Source organism: Phyllobates terribilis, unplaced genomic scaffold (genome assembly GCF_046119375.1).
Source record: "Phyllobates terribilis strain yellow unplaced genomic scaffold, ASM4611937v1 Scaffold_11__3_contigs__length_659146591, whole genome shotgun sequence".
Lineage (NCBI taxonomy): Eukaryota > Metazoa > Chordata > Amphibia > Anura > Dendrobatidae > Phyllobates > Phyllobates terribilis.
Window position 1 is genome coordinate 642,358,908 of NW_027362771.1, and position 13,073 is coordinate 642,371,980.

The 13,073-nt window shown below is 48.5% G+C and overlaps 1 protein-coding gene across 1 annotated transcript; it reads right to left on the reverse strand.

Moving 5' to 3' along the window:
* Positions 1–236: 236 nt before the first annotated feature.
* On the reverse strand, positions 237–1,193 carry LOC141167612 (olfactory receptor 5AR1-like). Its single transcript, XM_073654998.1, has one exon. It carries the CDS (start codon positions 1,185–1,187, stop codon positions 237–239), a length of 951 nt encoding a protein of 316 aa, XP_073511099.1. The 5' UTR covers positions 1,188–1,193.
* Between the last annotated feature and the right edge of the window lie 11,880 nt (positions 1,194–13,073).

Genomic DNA, 13,073 nt, shown 5'->3' on the forward strand with positions numbered 1-13,073 from the left:
AGCTCAGTTTTTGAAAAATCCAACTTTAGGTAGAGAATGGATAACAGCTTCATTATAACGGCAAGATGACCGCATGTCCACCAACTTTTTCGGAAAACCCATATCTTACTTCACATCAACACAGGCATAATGAAAGGGGTTATGTTTGGTCCAGTTCTTGTGTTGGAACCTAAAGAACCACATACCTTATAAATTCCACTGACTTTCTTGGAACTTTTAATTTAGTTCCTGGGATCCTATAGACTTATCTTTGCATCCCTAAGACTGCGCCATGTCTGGGCACAGAAAGTTACAAGGACCATTTTTACCTCTTGGTTCCTCAGACTGTAAATGAGAGGATTCAACATGGGTGTGATGACTGAGTAAAATGCGGAAGCCACCTTGTCTTTTTTTTCAAATTTCTTGGAAGGAGGACGTAGATAAGTTAGGAACACAGAAACATAGAAGATAGAGACGCAGCTGACATGTGAGGAGCATGTGCTGAATGCTTTCTGTCTACCTCCGGTAGATTTAATCTGTAGAATGGCCACTAGGATATAAATGTATGACACTAGTATGGTGGCCAGTGAGCCTATGCTATACGATCCTATAAAGGAAAACATGATTATTTCACAAGTGAAGGTCTTAGAGCAGGAGAGCTTAAGCACTGAAGGAATGTCACAGAAGAAGTGGTCAATAAGGTTTGATCCACAATATCGAAGACTGAATATACAAGAAGTCTGCACTGAGCATGGCAACATGCCAAAGGAAAAAGCAAAAAGACCGAAAAGCATGCATTTCTTCTTGGTGATTATGGACACATAGTGGAGAGGGTGGCAGATGGCAACATAGCGGTCATAAGACATATTGGAGAGGAGAAGAACCTCTGTGGCTGCAAATGTAGAAAAGAAGAAATATTGAAGAGCACAACCATAGAAGGTGATGACCTTCCTTACAGAGACAAGGTCTGTAATTATCTTAGGAGTTACAGATGAGGAATAGAAGAGGTCCACCAACGAGAGGAAACTGAGGAAGTAATACATCGGAGTATGGAGGGCGGATGACTGATGGACAATAGTGAACAACCCAACGTTTCCCACCACAGTTATAAAGTAAACCAGGAGGAAGAAAATGAAAAGGAAAACGGCGAGAGCTGGATCATGAGTCAGTCCGGAAAACTCAAACATGGTCACTTGCGTCTTGTTCATTTGGTTAATATCAAATCGTACTCTGTTGGGGTGAAATCAATGACGTTAATAACCAAGAGTATAGAGTTGACCTAAATCAATGTGAAAGGTCACTCTACATGTTCAAGTCCTAAGGCGCTTGTCTCCTCAATGGTTTTGCTGATACAGTGAAGACTAGAGCTGGTCATAGGCAGAAGTGTAATTTGGACCTCCAAAATCTAGTGCATAGTTGGTTACCAGGGTCGGGATTTCGCTACCTCTGTACCCTATATAGCTAGACGACCTTCTCATAAGATGAGAGACTAGTTAGTTGCTTCAGCTCAAAGATATAACAAGTGATTAACCCAATGTTGAAGAAATCATCAAGAGCTACGACAATCTTATAGCCTGGACCCCGACCAATGAAAACTTCTGATTTACCATGTCACCATGACATTTTACTAGTATTCTAAAAGATGCTTAAGGTTAGGGCTTTAAAAAAGACTCTTGGGTCATCCAAACCATTTATCATACATCTAGTAATTGTTAAGGGGCCCATGAGCTTTAATTACCAGTAGTCTATGACTATTATTACTCCAGTCCTGGAAGAAACAATATAATGTCTTTAAAGGTAACTCCACCTACATCAAAGGGTTACCCAAACTCTAACGCATTAGGTCTAGTGACAGAGAGGACCTTTTATCTGCACCACTTGATCTACTATCATAGTAATCTGCATGTAACTTGTGCATGGAGATGAACGACACAGTATTTGTGCTTCTGAGTTAGAAAAATGAGATGGTAATTTCTTCTGCAGCATAGACTGATCTAGGAGAATATATTTTATGTACAGGGTGGTGGAACAAACCTAAACTATGGTACTACTACAAACCAAAAGGACATCGAGTAATGAGGCCGGTAGTGACGATAGTTATGGTGATGGTGGAAATGGCGTGAATGATGACAGTGGTGATGGTAGTGAAGATAACGATGGTGATGATAACAGTTGTGGTGAGGATCAGTGTGGTGATGATGACAATGGTTGTGGTGAGGATGAGGAAGAACATGGTGGTGGAAGTGAGGATGAAGATTGTGCTCATGACAGTGGTTGTGGTGAAGGTGGTGAGATTGGTGATGATGACAGTGGTTGTGGTGAGGATGAAGCTGGTGATGATTGCAATGGTTGTGGTGACAAAGTAAATAGTGATGATGATGAGGATAATGATCCCAATGACGGAGGTGGCATTGTTAATGTTGATGGTGGTGATGAAATTTGCGATGCTTATGAATATGGTGGTAAAGATGAGGTTGATGATGGTGATGAACAGGGTGGTGGTGATGATGAGGATGAAGATGGTGATGATGTTGTGAATGATAATGGTTAAAACAATGAAGGTCCTGGTGGAAAGAATGAGGATAAAGGTGGTGATGACAGTGTAGGCAGGAATAAGATACATAAAATAATGACCGAACTTCACACTTCTGATGTCACAGTGTCACCTGCTCTCAGTAATGCAATTTCCTGGATGAATCCTCACATCTCACATTAGACGTCGCCTGACACAGCAGAGTGATACCGACATCTGTGCCTCTGAGTCCTTATATAACCCATCTCATTATCTACATCAGTATGATGGAGGTCCCTCGGGTCCATCTAATGAAATGAAAGGACTTCTGTATAATTACATCTGAGTCTGCAATTAGAAGTTCAGTTATATGCATCTTCTTTGTCATCTTTGGTCTCTATGGATTTTTTTTATTATACATTATTAGTCCACAGTCACTTACACAGAACCTACCCAGTTCCTCGTGTCCCTATGACTTTCCCAACCTCACGTCTTGTGATCTAATAGTGCCAGATACCATAGGACACCGTCAGAAGTCATGTGAAGTCCAGGCCTTGGTGGATCAGATCGTGAGGGAGCTGACACAATGTTAATGCCATGGCTGACTAGAGAAGATTGAGCATTGCTATGTCCTTTAAAAATTTTCAACTACTTTTAATTTTTCTGTACATTTGTCATCCTGACTAGGGGTGAGCAAACCCGAACGATAAAGTTCGGGGTTCGTACCGGACACCTAGTGCAGGATGCACCTGTCTGTGATCACACCAACTGTCATGCTAAACACATGTTCAGACAGTACACTTGCTACAGGGCTGGCCAGAACCTTCAAGGCATAAAGGGCAAGCTTAGGCCAATTTGTAGACCCAGGAGTTAAATGGGGCAGACCAATCATTCAGTACGTGGAGACGTGTGGACAGGTATCCTTCCACCATCTTGCTGTAACACTACCAACTGCTAATACAGACCGTATCAGATGGTGGTGTCGGATATTGTGGTATGCTGAGGAATACATTTCGGCCATGCTAACCCTCCCTTCTGAGGTGGTGCTGGTGCCCCAGCTGCATTGGTGACTTCATCCTCCTCTTCCTCATCTTTACACTGAGCCCCCGCTATCAGGTGGGAACACCGTCAGTAGTGGCTCTATCAGCGTGCGCTTGTGCTCCAGAATTCTCCGTTCCCGCTTCAGTGACGGAAGTAATGATGGTAAGTTGTCCTTGTAGCAGGGGACGCGCCCCTGGGCTGTGGGGATACCCGGAGCCGGGCCTCGTAGACGCTGGGGGTTGTAGTCACCGTGGCGGTGACCCGGTCCGTGACCCAGGGCGGTCAAACCAGAGTAGTCTATGTGTACTAATATCAATGTCCGACTACGCCACCTGTGGATTGCGGTTATTGGTAACCGCCGCTGCGGGGCAGTCCGCTGAAGCAGGTGGTATGTGCGGCAAGGTGATGTAACTCCCCACAGGTAGAGTGTAACTTCAGGGCAGCGTGTAGGGATGATGGTGGTGATGGTGTAATGTGTCGCGGTGCAAGAATGATCACAGAGTCCAGATGATGCAGTCCCAGATCCTTTACTCATGGTTTAAGCAGTTCCACTTACAGGGCCAGTGTAAGAGCCCACGGCGTCCTGTGCTCACGCAGTAAGGGGCTCGGTCGACCCTCAGGTATCTCTGGAGCATTTAGCAGGACCCCCTTCTGTGTGTCCTCTCTGGCCTCTCTCCTTGTACCTCACACCTAGCGGCACCTCTGTCCAGTGTCCTCGGGCCTTGGCGGGCGACGTGTGTTCCGTCCCCTGGCCCTATGTGGCTACTTTCCTAGTGGCTGGTGTGGACGGCCTGCTGTACTTGAAGTGCTGCAGCCTCCCGTTCCCAGTTGAGCCCTGTAGTCTCTGCTGGTTGAGGGACCCGGTTCCCTTCTTCTGGCCTGACCCCCCTACCTCCTGGCAGCGGCGGGCGTACGGATGGCGGCTGCACGGCCCGTACCCCTAGGGTCCCTTCTCTCCTCGTCCTGGAGCCGTCCTGCTCCCTTTGCCTCTCCTTCAGGCTCAGGCCTCCTGACTAGGCCTGCCTCTGGAGCAGAGCCCATACAGAGCCTCTGCTCCTGTCACTTCTCCTCACCACTACTAACCACTCACTCTCCCTGAACCAAGATGGTTCCTACTTTTATATCTCCTACTCAGTGCTCCCCAGATCTACGTTCTCCACCCATCCACTACATAGTTCCCCCTCTCTAAGTGGTTCCTCCCCACTCCAGCCAGGGATCAGGGACACTTGTGCTCTCCCGTCGGAGCATTATCGCCCTGTCCCACGGAAATGTGGTGTAGTGGATGTAGGTGTTAGGGTCCTGAGCCATACTCCTTCCTTACCTGAGAGTGAGGTACCACATCTCTGGGTGAGATGCAATAACTCTGTGGCGACCAAACCCTCAGGGGCGCCACACACCCCCTGGTAAAACACAGCACGTCCGCGGGCGGGAACAGAGTAAAAGACAATTTTAAAAGACATACAAAATTTTTAGGACATGTCCGCATATAAGATTGTAAACAACTCTCTTCCCTTTATGGGAGGCATACTTCTTTTAACATTACTGGTGACGTTTCATTTACCAAAACATCATAAACACTTTCTTCACATGTTATAAAACATTTCTTCACATATATCAGACATTATAAACGTCTCCTTTGCGTATAAAACATTTCCGTCACAAACATTCTTCATATTTTGGCATTTGTCATATGAAAAACAATTTTCACATAAACTTTTCAAGTAAACTTTTTGTCAACCGGTCACAGTGATGTCTGCAACCAGGTGACCTTTTTTTTTTCAATAAAGGGCAACTTGCAAACACGAACATGAGGGACCCCTCCCAAACCCTCAACGGAGGCCCTGGGGTGGCTGCAGGGCTTAGATGATCCAGTTGCTGGACCTCGTCTTCGGCTACCTCCAACGGGTTTTTGTTCTGAGGTACTGGTAGTTCTTATAAAACCAATAAGGGGCACCTTAAGAGGTGCAACTATTTACAAGAAGTGGCTGCTCCCAGTCCTCAGCCGGTAGTCTTTGGACCTGTTCCGGGTAACTTATGAACACTCACAAGCTTTCAACGTAGAACTGCATCCTTTTGGGCAACCTGGTAAACAACATACTTTTTGCAGTGTCCCTGCATACCCTGACAGGTAACTTATATAGGTCCTAAATACTCAGTTCCTCTTACAGTTCTTAGTAAGGATGCTCCCTGCAGGGAGGCTCTGGTCCATCACGAGCTGACCCAGCCGGGTCTTCAGCATGGTGGAACTCTGTCTCCACCCGGTGGACATGTAGGGCATACCAGCCCCTGACTCCTTGGTGCCTGGTGTAGGACACGGTGTCCCCGGGATACAGGTCCCATTCTGGGTGTCCCTCTGGCAGGTGGGATTCCACGTCTCTCCTATTTACAAAGAGATCCGTGTCTGTCAGCGGGTCCAGACGAACCCCCATCCTGCGTCCAGGTCGAACTTCACCACGGTCCCGGTAATTCTGGGACCACGAGCCGCTCGCTTGTCATGGCGGGTCCGGGCCTTTTACTCCATATTCCTGGCCTCGAGTTGCTCCCACCGCTCACGCCGCTGTTTCCGCTCTTTTTCAAACTTGATCAGCTGTTGGTAGCAGAACTCCTTGCGGCGTGCTGCGGCTGCCCTGGTCTCCTGGGAGAACCCCATTAAATCCTCCCCCGAGTGATCTCACTCGAATTGGGCCTTCTCCTCCGGTACCTGGGAAGCGGCGGGAAGTGGAGCGGGCAGGAGTGAAGACCGCTGGTCCTCCACCTCCGGGGACCAGTCCCAGGGGAAGCACCCGTACACCCATTCGGGTGTCGGAGGGGGCGACTCCTGCAGGGGGCCTAAGAGCGGGCCGGCATCGCTGGCGTCTGGAGCTGGTTCCGGGGTCTGGAGGGCACTTGCAACTGGCGCGCCCTGGTATATGCATGGGAGGCACGTGGCGGTCTCACCCTGGTTTAAAGGGCCTGGCTCTGGCGTCAGGAATGGGACAGCTTCGGTGGCGCCCGGGATCTGCAACTCCACCAGGGGGCCCGTGAGCAGGTCGACGCTTACAGCGTCCGGCACAGGAGAACTTCTCCTACCTGCTCCTGCGGCCGCTCCTGCGTCAGACGTCGTCTCCTGATCTCGATCCCGGTCCTCGGAGGCTGGGGCGCTGCCGGTGCTGGGCAGCATTGCCGACTGCCGGGCCACCATCCTTTGCTCCATCTTCCTCTTCCTGTCCGCGATGGCGTCTCGCTGCGCCCTGGCCATCCTCTGGCCCAGATCTTCCATGCCGGTGCGGAGGAACTCGGTATCCTCCCAGGGGAGCTTGGCCACCAGCTCCTCCAGGGTATAAGGCGCTTCGGCCAGCAGCATGTCGCTGGCAGGGTCTCCGGAGCTGCCACGGTCCATCTCCTTTCCAGGGGTGCGGCCAGCCTTGATTGGTCCAGACCACACCCTGTCTCCCAGTTTTCTTGCCTCCCCTCCCCTTTCAGGGGCGGCTCCAGGGCAGTCTGCTGTCGGTCACCTCCAAGGGCAGCCCCCCCCACGTCGATGGACACATCCACATACATGATCACTGCAGGTTGGGGCGGGCTCCGCTTTTGGCGCCATTCTGGAACCTTGCCCACGATGGGAGGTGGTCTCTTGTAGCCTTTTGACTTGCACATAATGGCGTCCGTTCTTCAGGGGTGCACGCCACATTCAGTACAGTGAAACAGTCTTTAGGCACACATTACCCGATGATAACAGGCTGGTTACGTATCCTGCCGACTATGCCAAAGTTGACGCGCCACCTGGGCCATGGGGATACCCGGAGCCGGGCCTCGTAGATGCTGGGGGTTGTAGTCACCGTGGCGGTGACCCGGTCCGTGACCCAGGGCGGTCAAACCAGAGTAGTCTATGTGTACTAATATCAATGTTCGACTACGCCACCTGTGGATTGCAGTTATTGGTAACCGCCGCTGCGGGGCAGTCCGCTGAAGCTGGTGGTATGTGCAGCAAGGTGATGTAACTCCCCACAGGTAGAGTGTAGCTTCAGGGCAGCGTGTAGGGATGATGGTGGTGATGGTGCAATGTGTCGCGGTGTAAGAATGATCACAGAGTCCAGATGATGCAGTCCCAGATCCTTTACTCATGGTTTAAGCAGTTCCACTTACTGGGCCAGTGTAAGAGCCCACGGCATCCTGTGCTCACGCAGTAAGGGGCTCGGTCGACCCTCAGGTATCTCTGGAGCATTTAGCAGGACCCCCTTCTATGTGTCCTCTCTGGCCTTTCTCCTTGTACCTCACACCTAGCGACACCTCTGTCCAGTGTCCTCGGGCCTTGACGGGCAACGTGTGTTCCGTCCCCTGGCCCTATGTGGCTACTTTCCTAGTGGCTGGTGTGGACGGCCTGCTGTACTTGAAGTGCTGCAGCCTCCCGTTCCCAGTTGAGTCCTGTTGTCTCTGCTGGTTGAGGGATCCGGTTCCCTTTCTATGGCCTGACCCCCCTACCTCTTGGCAGCGGCAGGCGTACGGGTGGCTTGCTGCACGGCCCGTACCCCTAGGGTCCCTTCTCTCCTCGTCCTGTCCTGCTCCCTTTGCCTCTCCTTCAGGCTCAGGCCTCCTGACTAGGCCGCCTCTGTAGCAGAGCCCATACAGAGCCTCTGCTTCTGTCACTTCTCCTCACCACTACTAACCACTCACTCTCCCTGAACCAAGATGGCTCCTACTTTTATATCTCCTACTCAGTGCTCCCCGGATCTACGTTCTCCACCCTTCCACTACATAGTTCCCCCTCTCTAAGTGGTTCCTCCCCACTCCAGCCAGGGATCAGGGACACTTGTGCTCTCCCGTGGGAGCATTATCGCCCTGTCCCTCTGAAATGTGGTGTAGTGGAAGTAGTGTTAGGGTCCTGAGCCATACTCCTTCCTTACCTGAGAGTGAGATACCACATCTCTGGGTGAGATGCAATAACTCTGTGGCGACCAAACCCTCACGGGAGCCACAGATACATCAAGGTAGCCACTAGAGATGAGCGTTGTTCAACTCGAACTGTTCGCCAATCTCAAATTTGAGCTGTTTTGGGCGGTGTTCGAGCCGTTCGGCGAACACGAACGATTTGAAAAAAATTCGGCTGTTCGAGGTTATGTTCGATAACTGTTCGTGCACCAAAATCATAACTGGATTTTTTCTCAGTAATGCTGAAAATTAATGTTAATACGCAGTTTGAGTGCACAGCGGGGCGGGGGGAGGGGCAGGGGATGGATCTCTGCAGGAATAATGAAGATCTCCATTTTTTTTTCTCTTTCCCGCATTTACAGTGGGGAGGTGCAATCTGTCAGCCTATCAGCAGCGCACACACGGAGCGAAGTGCTTTTTTTCACACAAGCAAGGGCATGTGTGATTGGCAGTGTATGTCACATGTCCTTGCCCTATAAGACCATGCCATTTTCCCCGTCGCCACCATTTTCTCACTGCTGCAGCTGCGTGTTAGACGGCACCGCTGTTGCTGTGTGCGCTATACCTTGTTAATTTCAAGCCAATTTTCGCACAAATCTACAGATAGCTTGGGAGTAGGGAATAGTTGTGATTGCAGTCCTTTTAAGGACTAGGTTACAGCATTTCCTACGACTTTTATCAGGCAGGTCTGTGCTCTTAAATAGATAGGTTGGGAGTAAAGACTAATTGTAATTGGAGTCCTTTTCAGGACTAGGTTACATCAGTTCCTATCAGTTTTTGCCAGGCAGGTCTGTGCCAGTGCTGTGCAAGTTTTTTTCACAGCATTTGGCTGAATCTAGCAAAGCTAATCCTTTTTGGCCTATTGCAGAGTGTGTTAGTCAGTGGAGTAGCCTATCTGTGTTGCAAGATATACCACCTGTGTATAGAATACCAATTTTTTTACTGCACCTAGTGAAGTAAAACCTTTTGGGCATAGCATCATTCTATTAGTCCATCTATACTGACATCCATAAGGTTGCAAACTGAATATAATTTTTTTCTGCATCTAGCTCTGAAAAAATATTTGGGCTTCTAGCAGTGTGTGGGACTTGTTCTATTAGTCCATCTATACTGACCTCCATCAGGTTGCAAATGAAAAATAATTTTTATCTGCATCTAGCTCTGAAAAAATATTTGGCCTTCTAGCAGTGTGTGGGACTCATTGTATTAGGCCATCTATACCAAGCTCCACCAGCTTTGAAATTAATAATAATTTTTAGCTGCATCTAGCCCTGAAAATAATTTTTCTTCCCAATAGTGGTAGCAATAGAAATATGGGGCGCGCGCCTGGCTTACAAAAATATACGCTTCATAACAAAAAACACCAGCCTAGCGCACTGCATTAATAAGATGGAATCATCGTCTCTCCCAGTGCTAGGCCTACTACCCAAGCTAGCATTCCTGTGCCTAAAACACAATGTATGGGTCCGCGCTAGCCACGATGCTGAGGGGTCTAAAGCTGCTGCTAACGCTTTATAACAATTCAATTGGCAGATTTTCACAGAGCTCTTCCACAACGCCCACCCATCGGGCAGCAGTTGCCCACCCTCCCTATGGGATCTAGTGGCAAATAGTTGATGCCATTAATCAGAGCGTCAGTTGCCCCGTCGACGTGGCAAGCATACGGTAAGGCAAGGGAAGACTAGACATGACTAGTAGCAGGAAGACTGGTTGACCAATGTGAACAAGCCAGATCACAAGTCACCATAGAATTTCTCCACCAGCTAATTATGAGGGGCATATCAGGGGCGTCAGCGCAGCGGTGTCTGACCGGAGTAGCATTTCACTTCCAACTACTGAATTGGGGAGATGTGACAAAGATTCATCATCAGACAATCCATAAAAGGGTGGAAAAGGGGTCAGCCAAGTCAGGAGTGTAGACGTCCCGTCCCGTGTCACTAAAACTGATTTCTCACATCATATCCCTAACACCATTAACATGACACTCACAATTTGAAGCAGCACTACTGTCTACTGCATTTGCGATCGCCTTCTTCGGGGCGCTATGCATAAGCGAATTAGTCCCTCAATCCAAAATTACCACCAGTGGAGGCTTATTACACCAGGACGTAGTCATAGCCAATAATGCAATACGTCTACGCATACACAAATCGAAAATGGTTCCAGCGGGCAGGGGCACTTTGGTACTTCTACAACCCACAAACGGTACACTGAGTCGGGTAACAATAGTAAAAACATATCTAACCATCAGATCACAAAGTAATTTCTTCCTATCACACATTGATGGAATGCCATTATCAAGATACCAGTTCCAAGCTATATTTAATAAATGCATAACATCAGCAGGGAACCACCCCAAAGATTACGGGACACACTCATTCCGCATTGGCGTGGCCACGGAAGCAGCTAGAGCAGGACTGTCAGAAACGGAAGTTCAGAGGATAGAAAGATGGCGATCCACGTGTTTGGCAAGATACATAAGACCGGACTTGTTATCCTAACGTGGTTTGTTTCTTTTACAGGTGACACTAAGCCAACAGTGTGGGTGATAGGCCACTCGTATATGTATTGGACAGAATAAAACGGCGAAAGTCTGCCCAGGCGGGAGGAAATTAGAGTTTCATAACACATATTTCAACTAGAGAGGTATTAGAGGCCTGCTATGGCCACAGGTACTAATGGAGGTAATCAAGGTAGGGAGAGAGGCAAGATGTCCGGTCATCTTAGTTATACAGGCCGGAGGAAACAACCTAGGTCATCACAACAGCGCATAACTAATGGCAATAATGAAACTAGACACTGAGCGCTTCAGAAAATTTTTCACAAAACTAGCTATAGTATGGTCAGAGTATGGCCATACTAGCGGTATGGCAAGGTGTGCGAGACATCACGGCCATCGAACGGACAAGGCGGGTAATAAATATTCGGATGGCAAAATTTAGAAGAGACAGAGGCGGTGTAGTGGTACGAGACCGACAACTGGGAGGAGATAAAGCAGGCCTCATACGGCCCGACGATGTTCACTTAATGGGTATTGTACTGGACATATTCCTGTCAGGACTCCAGGACGGAGTGGAACAAGCGTTAAGAGTAATGGGTGGGTTCAGAGTCCTGCATACGAGTACGCAGGATCCTCCGTGGCCTGGAAATAGAAAGGACATGTTGGAGAGTTACACTTGTTGGCCAACTTGCCGGAGTGGAGACCCAGGGCATGCTGCAACAAGCTGAATTATTTTAGAAATAAAATGCCTTTCTAATGGAATGAGTATAAAGAGTTAATAAAGCTGTGACCGATCCTCACCCATCCAGTTGTAAGAGTTACATTATTGTATTGTTAAGGAAAGGGGGGCGGTAGGGGAGCTGAGCCTCTGGGTTTGGTTGGGGGTCCCCACAGTTTGCCTAGGCTAGATGCATTTAAAAATTCTTATTAGATACACAGGCGGTTCAGCTTGCTTCGCAGCTGGGCTACTACGCCCAAAGTATTGCCTAGGCTAGATGCAGTTAAAAATTCTACGCTGACTAGCAGACACTGAAGATTTGGAGCAGACCTCTGAGTAAACAGCTCTTCAGACTCAACCATCTGTGTTACCCCAAGCCATAGTGTATGTAGTTTCTTACAGTTAAAAGGGGGGGGGAGCGACCGAACCCACCTGGAATTGACGATGCCAACGTCACGTAAGACACAGCAAGGGGACTCCAAAAAGAGTCTCCATTTTTTCCCAAAATTGTGGCACAGACACCACTTAACCCTAGAACGCATACCTGGGGCCTCGCAGGCCCGCCCTGTTAATTGTTTTCTATTTTCTGCAAGATTACTTTAGTTAGAATTTTGAAACTCTAGGTATTCTTCATGTACTTCATGTATATAGTTGATTGTCATTTGAGTTTGAGTTATTCCATGTTATTTGCACACGGGCCTAAAAGGCCCCAGGTATGAGAAAGTGTAGATTTTTATGGTCATGCGTTCTAGGGTTAAGTGGCATCAATTGCCCCACAGTTGCTTAAAACGGTTGATGAGGTGATTTTACCAAATCCTCAAGGTTTTAGTCTCCCAAGGATAACACAGGGGTAGAAAAGTCCTTGCTAATCCTTGATTTGTTCATCTTTATGAATGTGAGTCTGTCTACATTCTCAGTGGACAGCCGCATGTGCTTATCTGTCAGCACACCATCAGCAGCGCTGAACACACGTTCAGACAGAACGCTGGCTGCGGGGTATGACAAGATCTCCAAGGCGTGAGTGGCGAGCTCCGGCCATTTTTCCAGATTGGAATACCAAAATGAGCAAGGGTCCAGTGACACAGTCATGGCTTCAATGTTCACTTGGAGATACTCCTGCACCATCCTCTCTAGGCATTGACTATGTGTCAGACTTCTTGTCTCCTGTGGCCTTGCAAAGGATGGTCTAAAAAAGTGGTAAACGATTCCACAAAATTGCTGTTACCAGGAGATACTGTGTTACTGTTACGGTTTGAGTGATGAAGACTCGACAGTCCCACGGTTGGCAAGTTAGAACTGTGAGATTCACTACGTGCACCACTGGTGTTTTGTGGAAAAGCACATGTAAGATTCTGCAACAGCGTCTGCAGATACTCCTGCATGCGTCAATCCATTTTTATGGCAGGAATTATTTT